At 39.2% G+C, this 14,764-nt stretch overlaps 1 protein-coding gene across 4 annotated transcripts in view; it reads left to right on the forward strand.

The window, feature by feature from the left end:
- The first annotated feature begins 5,933 nt into the window (after positions 1-5,933).
- gulp1a (GULP PTB domain containing engulfment adaptor 1a) overlaps positions 5,934-14,764 on the forward strand; it is an 85,457-nt gene continuing 76,626 nt past the window's right edge. For 3 of the 4 annotated variants that reach the window (XM_072397904.1, XM_072397907.1, XM_072397905.1), the window contains exon 1: positions 5,934-6,053. In XM_072397904.1, coding sequence (XP_072254005.1) covers positions 5,990-6,053 — 64 coding nt within the window. In that variant the 5' untranslated portion in view covers positions 5,934-5,989. The remainder of the gene's footprint in view (positions 6,054-14,764) is intronic. The other variant, XM_072397906.1, reaches the window with a different exon arrangement.

Here is a 14,764-nt window from a genome sequence, read left to right on the forward strand (position 1 = left end):
CCACATGTTAATCCTGCTTTAGAGTTCCACTGTAAGACAGAAAGACTTCTTTTGGAAGTTTCAGCTGATGATGATGATCCTAGATGAAAAATAACTATTAGAAAGAGATTAGTCAGACTCTGGAAAACCTCTTCAACAACATGGAGACATAAAAAACCCACCTCATCTATATTTATCAGCTGTACGCAAATTTACAAGAGTCACTTGAGAAATGGAAATAACACAGAATAATTAGCCATGCATTTTGACCAAAATGAGAAGATTACAGCTGGTTACCATGAGCTGCCACATCATATGGCTAATCAGCAACAATAGTAATTTCTGCACATGCCCAGAAATGAGAAATGCTTCATTTAAAGAGACGGAAGAACCTAATTAAACCTCCCTCCTTTGACTGTCTCATCATGTCACAGATATATACTCAGCAGTGAGAAATGAAGGCACCCTGCACACAGTTTTTTTTTTATTATCAGAAAACTATTTGCTGCCAAATTGCAACACAAATGACTTACTGATCTAGATTTAATTATGCTTAAGTTGGCGCAACTTTCCATCTCTTTTTGCTTGCTCTTAATGTTCTCTCGGCGATGACAGTTTCTTCCAGTTGAATCATTAAAGAAAAACAGAAGTGAAATCAACTGACCGTGCTGATGACTTGGTCTCATGGAAACATTGCATCACCAACAAACAAGCTTGTGGGTTAAGGCTGATTGTGGCGCAAAGCAAAGAAGTCTGCAGGCTGAACAGAGTTATGGTGTGTCTTCCTCCTGTAACATCTCCTAAAGACTCTATTACGGGGCTGTCACTGTGTTGTAACTCTCCATTTTTCAATGATTTACGAGAGGCCTTTTTTTTTGCCGTGAAGCTATTAAGATCTTGCCATCAGGTTTAACAATGTAGCTCTACACTTTTCTTGTTCTCATAAAGCGAATAATAAAAACTTTAATTTTCATGAATCTAATCAGCAAATTTAAATCACAGGGTGAAGCGGAAGCTGCAGCAGCATCGAAGACAGCATGATGTAAATTCCAATCATAGTTATGTTACATTTTTGATGTTATGTCATTTACATTTGGAAGCACTAGTAGAAATGTGCAGCCAACCTACCATTCTATCTGGATTTTGAACACTTTTTGAGGGTAGAGGTGAACAGTGTATAGTAGTGCATGTAAAGATTTTTATTTATTTATTTTTTTTTACCTGTAACATCACTCAAAACAGGAAAAACCTCCCTGAGCACAGTTCCCAATTAGTCACTTGATGTTACATCAATGCTATCAGCTGAATTTAAAATATGATGCATATAAAATGTAAAACCGGCTTGAAGGATGATACACACCCAAATAATTCGTATTTTTGGTGCTTTTTAATCATTTTAAATTATTGAAATGACACTCTTTGATATAGATGATATCACTTTTCCACTATTACGATTAGTTGCAAAAATTACAGAGGCACTTTGAAGGACTAAGAAAGCACTGTGAAACCACACAAGTGTCTGTGTAAAACCTTATAAGCTTACAAATTTAAGCAGTGGAGAGGCCTGGAAAACAAAGTGCTCATTTAAAAAAGAGACTGTAATTCTCTGTAGAAATACACCTAGCACAGTGAGAAAATAGGCTGATATCAGCTCATAAAAGGTCTCGTTTTCATATTTGAACTCCGAAAATATGCTATTCTTTTCTTATAATCTCTGTTAGACCAGTATTGAAAAAGAGGTGGATGTCCCGTGCTTGCATACCTTTTTACATTTATCATTTCTATGGTGATCTCTTGTGACGGTTGTGCTGATGAGCTGTATCAGTGATGGATAAGTGAATCTGTCTTGAGCTCCACTCATAATGTGGACCTCATCTGATATGAATGGATAGATTTGGGTTGTTGATGATAAATCCTCTCTTAAAAGAAGCCCCTGTAATGCACTGAGAATGAAACTGCAAATAACAATATTAAATGGAAGGAGCTGAAAACGAGCTCCGGTTGCGTAAAGCAGTCCTTCAGTGCCAAAGAATATACGTTTGTATATGAGAGGATCAGAGACGGTGTGAATTTCTAATATTTGCCTGAAAATAGCTGTCGTGCTGACTATACACTATTACATGTCAAAGACAATCAGCCATAACGGCTCAGCTTGCAGTTAAAATCAGCAGGCTTTGGCGTTATCCAGAGGAGACAGTATTTCTAATGCTGGGAGATAATTTAGATAATTTAATTGCTGTTTAAAATACTAATGTACTTGATATCGAGAGTTATGCTATGGCAGGAGTGCCCTCAAGTACAATATCACTAATGAATACTAGCACTGGATGCTGATCTCCATTTTCCTAACTCATTAGAAAAGATTTGCACGAGTTATACTTTTTTTTCCAATTAAAATGTCACCCTTTTACCACTCAAGTCTATAATCGAATAATAAAGAATGAAGAATAACAATTCAAGAAAGACAGAGTTATCTTCAAAGTTATTACAAATATTAGTTCAGAGTCTTTCAGTTGTGTCTTGTTGTTCCGGTTGGGTTTCAATCATTGTATGGACCAGTGTAAGACGATTTTACACATCGTTTTCGGGAAAATGTGCAAACTATTTGATCCAGTCTTTTTCCACAGCTGCTGTTCACACAAAGCACATCACAGTGGGAGGCTTTCTGCTGGAAATGCACTCTCAGTTATTTTGATAAGTGTACCAAATATATTAGTGTAATTATCCACGATAGCAGAGTGCAAGTGGAACGCAGCAGACAGATCAGTAGAAAGAACAAACTCTCACCAGCACTCACACACTCACTGGCACAGCAGCCACAAATGCTCCGAAATATTTGCTGACATGTTCATACATTGTCTGACTCACTGATGTTCCAGAGATTTTACCAGGGGGTTAGTTTTCACATGCCACCGCTGCACTGCTCTAGAATATTTCAGAGCTCCAGTGCATGCATGACAGCAGCTATTGTCACTGAAGTTGGTTGAAATAAAGAAAACCCCCAAACTTGTTCTTTAGGTGATGCTGCTTAGACTGAACCAAACTACACAAACCTCAATAGAGGTGCCTGATGGTTAATTCAGGATCGAGCAAAGGAATAATGACTATATTGATATAATTTCTTGAAGACATATTTGTATCAACGCCAAAAATAAAACCCTGACTTCAGTGAAGCCAATAGATTTACAATGGAGAATTGTATAAGATCATGCTAAATAAAGAGGGGAAGTTATCAGTTTTTGCATGACTTACTGTCTTGAGCTCCTTAAACCATCATCTGGGAACTGTCTCTAACATAAGCTGAAACCTGGAGGCACATACTGTATCTGCAGTGTCATCAAGAGTCTCTGGAGTTGGTCAGGGATGAACAGACTATAAATACAACGACAGTACCTGGGGTGATTCCTCTCTGATATTGATATTTCTTTTTTTCAAACTTTAGAGGACGACAAGTCATAGCAAACTTACTCTCAACTGGCAACTCTCTGGAAACCTGTTTTAATCCTCTGTGCTGTTAGCTCTGCCAGACATGAGCTGTCATTAAAGAAGAAGATTTCTGAAAATCCTTTGAATTGGAACATATATTTAACTGCACAAAACTCATCTCTCTGACATAATGGATACAACGGCTGACCTATTTGGATTGTGTTGAGAAAATGATTCTATTTTGAAATCCTCAAAGAAGGGATTTATAACGATGTATCACTAATCTTTATGGGAAGCTGCCTTCATCTTTCTCCAAAGGCCAATTAACAATTGCCATTATCAGTGATTTTTGTGTTACACTAATTATACAGTTAAATTGCTGTTACACTATTATGTGCATCTACAGTAAATCCCAGCTGTTGAATCTGCCATTGCTGTCACAGTAAGTCACAGTCAATAAATGCAAAGGAACATCTAGCCAATCTATAGTCATTCTATATTTACTCGTGTTCTGTGTTGAAGTCACAATATCATAATCAATATAGCTCTGCTGTTGCAACTGATGGTTGTGAAAATTGTTTTGTTTAACTCACAAGGTCTAGAAACATGTCTTTGCATCTGTTAAGATTAATGACAGAACGTCACAGGTGAAAAGTAAAGTATACCACCCAAATAACAACTTGTCCTTTTTTCATAGAATTCTGTAATTACAACTACAGACGAACAAAAACACACACCATATTAGCATGTACTGATAAGTAAAACCTCAGCATGGACAGCGAGTGTACCTTCTTTTTCACATGACTTTAAATCTGATTGGATATACAGCATTTTGCTCCTGGATGTGGGTAACATTGAGACTTTGAGAAACAATGCTAAACACGTAAACTTCACCAGTGATGGAGTCATTTTGTATCGACATTTTGTGGAATGCAACAGCCAGCAATTGTACTCGTTCTTTGTTGTTTCCATCCATTGTGTAGGCAGCACTGTAAAATATGAATGAAAGATAAACTGTCTTGTGGATTTGCTTTAAAACACAACACAAACACAGAGAGCAGGAGAGATGAAATTAGGTTTAATTCAAAAAGTATACAAAGCTTATGTAATTAGAGTCTCACCAGCAGATGGACATAATGTATTTCTTCTTATTCTGCTTGTTAGATAAATGACATGCCCGCTCGTATTGTCTTTTTAGATTGATTAAATATAGAGATGACATGTAGAACTAGTTAGAAAGGGCTTTCATCATAGTTTGAAAGAGCACAATTGATGTACTAGCTCATCAGATGAAATTACACCTTACACATAGCATTTACTGAACTTCTCTTCCAAATTAATCTATAAGCTAAACCTACAAAGCTCTTCCACAGTGTTTGTTTTTATAACTCTGCTTCAGACTTTTAATTAAGAAGTTCATTTCCTAATGTTAATTCATAATAGAGCCTTTCAGTGTGAGGCACCACTTGCTTTGGATCAAACAGATATCATCATGTACAGTAGTTCTCTCTGTTTTACAGACTGCCTCTGTCCATATACAGTATACAGTACGGTAAGGATTTGAATGGGAAAAAAATGTTCAGACGTGTTTATATTTAGTTTTTTTTTGTTGGTTTTAAAGATACCTTAACCCACATCAGACAGCACTTTCCTTCAAAAAGCCAATGTTGCATCACATAAAAGTATGAATGACAGGTCTTATGATAGAGAATTATAGGTTGTGGCTATGGTGAGGTTCCCCTGTATTCACATCATGCCAATCATAATCTCATATAAGAACTCGTGGACTCTTTGAGGTCCATTCCCACAAAGTGCATGAGGGCTAGCAGGCAGCTCTGTGGGCTGACTAGTAATGATAAATGCATTCTTTTCTAGCCACTGTAGGCCAAAGTATGTGCATCGGAGGCAATGTGGCGTTCAATGTCTTGACCAAGGAAGAGACCGAGAATCAAACCAGCGACTTTCTGACTGCCAGACGACCCTCTTTCTCTGGAACAGCCACCCTAACAACAGCTTACAACTTAGATGCAAAATATTTTCATGTGATATGATTTAATAGAGTCCATTCTTTGCAGTCCATTCTTAGCCAATGAGATAAGAAAACTACATAAGAAGGAGGTAGCCATGCTTCCCCCCTTCCCACCCCCTCCTTTATGTTCATTAAGCACCCTGCAGATTTAATCTGAATTTAAAAGAAAAACTTGATTTGTGATTTGGTGCAATGATTGTCAACAAGATGCTGATACAGCTGCTCTACAAGAGTAAATCGACTCATGGAATTCCCCTGTTAAATACATCCTGAAAGATTGACGGAAATTCAGGCTTTATGAAGACATTATATGGACCGTTTTTTTTCTAATAAGGCCATTGTCTTGTGTTTGTAGCCTCTAATGCGCTGCCCACCTCCCAGATACTTTCCGGGCTTCACCCCCCCTCCCCTCCCCTCCCCTCCCCTTCCATGTATTATTCGAGTTGCGACCAAAGAGCTTTGCCGGTTGAGACTGAGAGCTTGGTGACGTCAGCAAACTTATCCAGCAGCTGTGGAGGCGAGCGGAGGAAGAGCAGGAGGGAATGAGACCGCTGGATGTGGAGCTCGGACCGTGGGCGTCTTTGCTACGGGACACTTTGGACCTCTCTTGTTGTTGTGTGTAAGTTTTTTGATTTTCTTTTTTTCCTAGGTTATGCTGCCAAGAGCCGAGATTCAAACATTGCTGTCAGGAGTTAGCTGTCGAGTTTCCCTGTTGAAGGAGAGAATGTATAGTGTTTTTAGGGAAGCATGTCCGCCGTCAAAACGAAGTTGACATTGTTGCTTTGGGTTGTTTAGAACACATTTTCATGTCTAACATTGTCAGAGAATAGGCGCGTTTATTGTTTCTATATTCTCTTCACTTCCAAATCTAACGGGAAACTTTGTTGCGCAAGTCGGTGCAAGGTGGATCGTTAACGTGTCGGGTTCGCTTCTCATCTCGGTCGAATGTCCCCAACCCTCTCACGACTCGTTGCTTCGAAGTGAAAACACCTTGAATGTTAGATCTGATTGTGCCTGACAGGGAAGTTCGCTCTTCGGGTCGCTGTCATTTGCATTTGTGATGACGTTGTTTTGTGTCACAGTGTTGGTACATGCTAGCGAAGATGTAAGAAAAAAGTGTTCTGTTCAAGCAACTCCGTCCTGTCACTGGCCCAAAGCTGTTAAGTGAAGCGCTGTTTCACAGCTTTTGCTCAGGTGGAGCATGCAGTGTCTGTTTGGGATCTCGGATAAACGCATCGCCTTATTTTGCCATAGAGCAGACTCATCGCAACACTTGCCTCTCATAATGTCGTAGTCAGCAGGAGCAACGTGAAGGGGATGTTACACGTTAATAACTTTTGTATTTCTGTTTAATTTTATTTTGATTGAACCTGTATTTATACGGGTAACAGTGGCTATTAATTACTTAAGTGTTGAACGCACTACTTTAAGAATAGATGCTGCTCCCGTTGCTTTGAGCATGGATCGTGTTAACTTTGTGTAATTCATTGGGTGAAGAGTCCCCATTTCCTGTGGTTGTTTTTGTAAGACTGGCTGCAATCAGCGTTAATCTTATTATTTTTTTTCTGTATTTTGTGGGCATGCATGTGTGTGGGCTTCTGTTTTTAACCACTGGTATTAGTAATTGAATCGCTTCTCTATGAGGGTTTAATAATGTATGCATTTAACATCAGCATGAATTAGCCTTTAGGCTTTCGCAAACTGCTGAATAGGAAAGTATTTTTTTGTTCCTAGTCTGCTGGGACTAAATCAAGCGTGCTTATGTTGATTTGGTTTAAAGCAGAGTTAAATTAAGGTCATGTAAATGTAAGGACACAGTCTAATCCAACTTCAGTAGTCTTGTCGCCCATTCTTGCAGCTGCCCTGTGATTTACTGTGATGAGGGAAGTTGGAGCTTTGACTAAAGATTTTGCTTGAAACATGTCAGGATTGCTATAATCTTTTTTTCTCATGTCTCTCATGGTAGAAATACCATACGTTCAGGGGCATTCCAGGTTTGAGGTACCATCCGTAGTACAAAACAATGCCCAACCTCAGTTGTTTGGAAATGCTGTACTGATTTAAGATGAGGAAAGTGTCCATCAAAATGCCTACTGTTGATATTTCTTTTACACATTACCATGAAATAACATTCAAGTAGACCACATCCCCAGTGGTTGCTGAACCTTTGCACCCTGTGACTGTTTTCCACGTTCACTCTGCATATTAACACGTTTTTTTCATGAAGTCACATATTGTCACAGTTTATCCTGTCACAACAATTTTAGATCGTAGACTAAAAAATATATAATGTGTAAAATATCAAGGATTCAGTGTATCTTCATGTTATAGTTTTTTGTTGTCTTTTTTATGATTCACAAATAAAAAAGAGGAAACAGCAAATTTCTCTTCATCATTCCTGATGTAAATGGAGGAAGTTTTCTCTTTTTTTATCACCTGTCATCTATCTTAAAAAAGCACTTTATTTATGTTTAGTCAAAGAACCTCATGCAAGAATGCAATGCCTTTTACATTTGTCGTGTCTTAATTTGATCACGGTTCAAGATCTGAAGCCAAGGAGCATGTTTTATTCAGTTCCCATTTCATGAAAAAGTCATTTGTTCATTAATTTGAAACTTTAACTGACAAAGGAACAGAGGAGATTATTGTCAGTGTTTTTACTCGCAAACTCCATTGTGTTTAGGAAAAGTGTCAAATTTGGTGCACCAACTCACTCAAAAAGTTTACAGAGAGACTAAGAAAGACAAGTTTAAAGAATATATACGGTAAGTGACCTGTTCTGGAGGATTGTTCTGTTTGTAGATGGGTTGGTGACAGGTGAGGGTGTCAGGATTGGGTATGAAAGAAACATCCACCAAAGGCTAAGTCTTTTTCCAATGAAGGATGAGTAATTGCTCACCACTTTGTGCCAAACTCTGTTAGAGAATCATCGGTCAGTTAAAAAACAGATACTTCTCAATGCCAATTTTGGTCTTTCACCATCTACAGAGATTAATATTATGAAAAGATTCAGGGATTCTGGGGAAATCTCAGTGTGGAAATGCCAAGGGTGGAAACTGCTGTTTCAGCAGAAGGAACCATCATGCCACCATTTATCAATATAACCACATGGGCTCTGGAGTAACTTAAAAAAACATTTTCACACAACATAGTTTGTCACCATAACCAGGAATCTAACTGTTTTACGCAAGAAAGAATCCATATATCAAATTTGTGCAGAAATGTCAATAAGTTCTCTGGGCAGGAGCTCATCTGAGATGGACAAAAACACAGTGGACACATGTTCTGTGGTCAGATGAGTCCATGTTACAGATGTAGGGAAAAACATGTCTGGCTCTGTGCTAAATATCAGTAACAAACGACTGACCTGCCGGCATTCCAGATCTGTCTTCTATTGGAAATATATGGAGCATCATGAGGAGGAGAATCAGACAACAACAACTGCAGACTACTAAGCAGCTGGCATCTTGTTTTCAACAAGAAAGCTCACCGATTCCTCTGCAAAAATGCAACAAACAGTATTTTCAGCTCTCAATGTATTAAAAGATGATAAAAATCTTTTCCAGCTTTTTTTTTTTCCCCTAGTATGTCGCTGGCACCAGCATCCGCATCAGAGCCGAAAATCATTTCGGCTGGAAAGGTTGAAATGAATAAGCAAATAACAGATACGAGTTTTCTTGTATTTTAGGAAACTTTGCAACTTTTCTGAAAAAGGAACCGGAAACAGGGAAAAAAATCATCACAGGACCTCACTGTGGTCTGATTTGACCTAGTTTAACCCTCAAAAAAGTGGCAGTTTGGCTTTTTATGGAAGTAACTTAAAAAAATCAATGCATTCAGCTCTGTCAGACATCAGCTTCAGGATACTTGCTGTGGAATTACTGCCAAGAAATATGGTTGCACGGTCACCTGCTGAGCAGAGGAAGACATGTTTTCATTTGTCATTTTTATCAGTGCTAAAAAAGTCAGTGTTGAGCCACCCCTCATTTCTTCATGTATTGCCTGGAAAACAGGAAATAGGTGCAGTGATTCACTGACACGTTCAAACCTAAAGGCTTAGGGTTAGAAAATATATGAATTAAGGGGGAAAAACGGAGTCTGTACAGTCTGAATGAGTTCAAAAGTCAATATTTGGTGAGACCACCTTTATTCTTCACACAACCTGAACCCTCTTAGAATATTGTTCTTGTCATATGTTTACGTAGTCTTCAGTTATAGTTCTCCAGGCTTCTTGAAGGACATTCCAAAGCTCATCTTTGGATGTTAGCTGCCTTTTGTTCTATATCCTGTCTAGATGATCCCACACTGCTACTATAATGTTGAAATCTGTGCTGTGGGGAGGATTCATTTCAGAAGACCTGTTGCTACTGATTTTCAGTCTAGTTCTTGTGTCATTTGGCATACCGCAGGTTCCCTTCCTTAAGAATGTCTTCTTGACAGCCGCCCTTCCATGGGGACTGTTTCTGATGAGGCTTCAGTGAACGGTAGATGGATCAACTTAGGGTCCAGGTTCATCTTTCAGGAGCGGTGTCACGTCTTTGACATTTTTATCCCTGTTGCTTAAGAACGTTGCTTTCAGATACTGTTTATTTGTTAGACCTGACATTTGTTTTTTTTGTTTAGTTTCCTGTCTTTTAAGGACACACTGCACACCACATTGAGATATATTGTCAATTTATAGTTCTTGGGGAATCATCTTGTTGGACCAGACGTGCAATTTTATGTCTGTTAAACTTTATATATGTATTGCACTTCATAGATACAACTAAAGAAATGTGAACAAATGATGTGTCTTTGTGACAGGTAGTTCATAACAAAGTACTGAAAGATACTATTTGAGATGAGTTTTTGTTCCTGAGCACAACACGGGTTCATCCCTTGAAGGACTGCACTGAAAATGAAGGAAAAATGTCCAAACAAATTCTTTGAAATACCTTCAGAAAGGCTGGAGAACTACTGCTCAAGACCCCTTTAAAGGGTTAATAGAAAATTTGGCCACTTTGAAGCAAAATATAAAGAAGCAAGAGGTGGCTTGAGACTTTTGCTCAGTACTTTATGTTTTAGAAGAAGCATGCAGGCTTATGGGGAATGTCTATTTTATGGTAAATCTGTGCCTCAATTCTTCTATATGGTTCTGTTTGGGTTGCAATTATTTTTCAAGATAGAGTGATTATGTAAAATAGCTCAACAATAATTATATAATCATTGTCTCTAGAGCACCTACATAAGCTTAGTTCAGGTCCTGGTAACAATGAGCTGAATTGCAATGTATTACAGAGGAAACATTTGTTCTCTTGTCTATTTTTATGTGAGGCACTTCATTATTGCAGAATATGTAGCAGTATTGATTGCAGTTTAATGCTCGCACACAGATTATCTGTCTTATCTGAGAAATGACTGCAACGGTGCACATTGGGGAGCTACTGAAAGAAATCTGCTTATTGTTCCTGCGGTGTTGACAACAGTCGTGCTCCCACTTTCTGCCTGCGTTCAGAATGTTCAGCAGACTCTTCATCTATCAGTCTGCGATCACACGGTGACTGATAATGTCATTACTATCAGCCCATGCTCCCAATGCCTCACTGTCACCAGAAACTCTATTCCAACAAGTTCATCTTCCCACCTAGAGCTGTTTGCTGTCACCCTGCTGGAAGGCAGGATTGACTTTAGACCCAGTCGCAGTCAGAGAAATCAGACACTTTACTTCCACTATGGCTATTGCAGCTGTTGCACCTGGAATTCAAACTGAGCAGGAAGACTAAAATTCGTGTTCCATGCCCAGTTTTGTCATCCTGACAGAGTAGAACCAATTTTTCTTGTAGGCGGGAACAACACCAACAGCTTGCCAAACTAAAGATGATTAATATTTTTATCTTACTTGCCACTGACTCTCACAAATGTCAAAGCTTTTGGACCTGCCATCGCTGTGATTGAATTAATCCTCAGAGTAGTTATTATACATCTTAATTAATCATGGGATTTGACAGCTGGGAGAGCCTTGAGTTTATGCATGCTTCTGCCTGATTTTCATACTCATGTCTTGGGTCATTGTTTTTTTGTTTTTTTTTTGGATGAGACAGGCATTGTTTCATTCAATAGACTCTATTGAATAGAGGCTGATTTCCTGGGCTAATGGTTCTTCTTTGTTGTTGGAATGAGGGATAACAGTTAATAGAGTGCCAGTAGTTTACACACCTCTCTCTGTTTCCTATCTAAATGCTCTGATTGCTTTGATTGGTCGACTCCAGTGTTCTGATCAGGCCCCTCCCCCTATTCTGCGTCAGCACTTCTGAAATTAGAAAAAAAGATTTTCACTTGGTGCAAAATTTGTATTGAAGCGCATATTGAGTTTCAAAACAAACTGAATAGTTTTTCAGGAAATTACCAATTCAAAAACACCTTTAATAATACTTACAAAACTACTTTATTGTCACTGTAGGTAATGCTTTGTGTACATAATGTGTAATGGGCAGATCATTGAAAAACCTTTAAACATCAAATTTCTTTTTTTTTTCAGGGACTTTTAACAGAGATAATTCATTAGAGAAATTTGGTTATATTGTCTTGTAGACTTTTGTCCAGTCTCAATTGTCTGGTACTCAGAAGAGCTGCCTCCTGAATGTAGGTTTAGGACGCTTCTGTGTTTGGCTTCACTTTTCAGACACAGAGGCTCTGTATATCTTTTATATCATGATGTCCAGTGGCTGTGCAAAAGTAAGAATGATTTGATCTGTTCGCTTAGCTTACATTTAGAAGTAAAGTAATGCCCTTAATCATACATATAATGACGTAGGGTTTGTTTCCGATATAAAATAGATCACACAGCAAATTACGACCTTTAATAAGATCACCTGATCACCTGATCACTCATTGAATTCCTGTGAAGTACTTCCCATTTGTGCCATTAAAGTGTCTTGACAAATCAGTATTTAGAGCCTCCCTCTGTGCAGTTAGCCTTTTTTTTTTTTCTAACTCGCACCTCCGGCAGAATTTTTCATACATACTAGAAAAGGTTGGGGATGTTCAGGACCTCCATTGTGGAGGCAGCTTTCAAGAGGTGTGGCCTGAAGGTTGTTGGTGACTGTCAAGGCGGTAACCGGAGGACGCACTGGTGGATGCCAGTAATGAAGGAGGCTGTGATGCTGAAGAAGGAGACTTTTTGGGCTTGGTTGTCCCAGGGGTCACTTGGAGCAGCTGACAGGTACCGAGCCACTAAAAGGGCTGCAGCATTGGGAGTATGGGGTAGCGGAGCTATCCGGTCCCTGTATAAACAGAGCAAGAGCTGTGTCCGCATTGTTGGCAGTAAGTCGAACTCGTTTACAGTGCGTGTTGCCCTTTGTCTCAATCCTGTTTGTGATTCTCACGAACGATCGTAATCGTGAAGACTAGGCCGTCTGGTTTGGTAACCTCAGGGTCGCATCTTTGTTGTTTTGCGGATGATGTGATTTTGTTAGCTGTTTCAAGCCAATACCCTCAGAGCACACTAGAGTGGTTCCAACTGAGTGTGAAGCGGCCGGGATGAAAGTGAGCTTTTCAAGGCCATGGTTCTCAACTGGAAGAAGGTGGAATGTTCTTTCCGGGTTGGAGTTGGTGGTCGGTGGTCCTTACCTCAGGTAAGACCTGAGGACCACCGACCTTCCGATTGGTGGGCGACTGCTCTTCCTCCTGTGCTACAGCGGAGCTATGTTGTTCATGAATGATGGCAGGTTGGAGTGAGAGATGGACAAACAGATTGGGGCTTTGTCAGCTCCCTCTGTAGTAAAAGGGAGGGATTTTATTTCCCTTTTAGCCTGGGACAGCCTCAGGATCCCCAGGAGGAGATGGAGAGTGTTGCTGGTGTTAACACACAGCTGAATGCTGCTGCCGTTAGCTCTTATTAAGGCTACAATGACATATAATATGTTGTATGTTGTGTCATCTTAGATTGTGTTTAAATAACGTTAAGACCTTCTAAGAACCAGATGAATTTTATTATATCCTTAGACGGAAAACCTTTGGATTGCTGAAGTAAATCCGTGGTCGGCTGAGTGGTCCGCCTGTCTATATCGGGTGCCACCTGAGTTCAGGTGGCACCCCGTATTTTATACGTTAGTGAATGCCTCGTATATGACATTGTTCAGTTCAGAACAGATTAACAATCTCCATGACAACTGAGCAAACTCAATCTACTGGTGAGGGTCATGAAATGATTGGACAGGCAATATCTTTGAGAGCAAAGTGACTATATACCGAATGTGTTTCTTTTTGTCCTCCTGACAGCAGCTGACAGTGATGTAGATGATGATTTAAACTGAATAAATGGCAAAGATTTATTTATTTATTTGATTTATTTGCTATTTAGTGGCTTGCTGGATAATTCAGAACATTGACACTTTTTCTCATCTGAACATTGTGCACATTTTGATAGACATTTCTAACTTTTATTTGTAGCTTCTAAGACTCCAAAGCCAGAGTCAGTGTTCCTAATCTCTCACTATCACATTTTTAGTGGTATCATGCAAAAATTTCTCAGACAAACAAGTAAAGGTGTGTGAATTCAAAATGACATTATGTATTCATGTAATGTATTCATGACCATCTTTTGCCTGTTGACATTTGGAGGAAATGTCTTTGATTAGGTCAGATTGACCGTGTCAGTCATAACAGAGACGACAGAAGCCAGGGATTGAGGGAGAAGTGAGCAGACGAGCTGATGAGAAGAAAGCTGACGTTAGCCTCATTACATTATCGCCTTCACACTGTGGCTGTACACTTCCTCTGTTCTGAGGCAAACAACAACCACTGATTGGATTTAATGGGGTCTTCGTCCTCAGCTCTGTGTGTGTCTTGTGCTTTTTTTCCTCACTCATTTGGTAGATTTTCTTGTCTGAATCCGGCACATAACAATATAAATCTAATCTGCCCCGAAAAACGGAAACCAGTGTCTTTACACTTTTCCTTTTACAAAAAGTAGGTGCTCATCTTGACCTATGACTCGCACATGTTTTTGTGTCATTGTGGGCTCGGGCATAGCTGAATGTCAATGAGGGCTGCTTGTCATAGTTTATTCATGGGTAAGGTTATCCATTTTGATTAATGAAAGTCTCTGCAATGCAATTTCCTGATGAAAGAATGTCTGTCTGTCTCAGAGATACACTAATGAGATGAGAAACATGGCTTCTCACAATTAGCACTCAACTATCAAATTGATCATGGTGGGAACTATAAATAGAGCCAGCAGGCATCCAGACAGAATGTTAAATCCGTTTGCTGTTTTGACGTTTCACATCTTTTGTATGTGCGTGTTTGTCGTGAACATGACATGTTATCTGGAGATGAGAAGAGATGCTT

Source organism: Leuresthes tenuis, unplaced genomic scaffold (assembly GCF_036924035.1).
Source record: "Leuresthes tenuis unplaced genomic scaffold, fLeuTen1.0.hap1 SCAF_12, whole genome shotgun sequence".
Taxonomy (NCBI): Eukaryota; Metazoa; Chordata; class Actinopteri; order Atheriniformes; family Atherinopsidae; genus Leuresthes; species Leuresthes tenuis.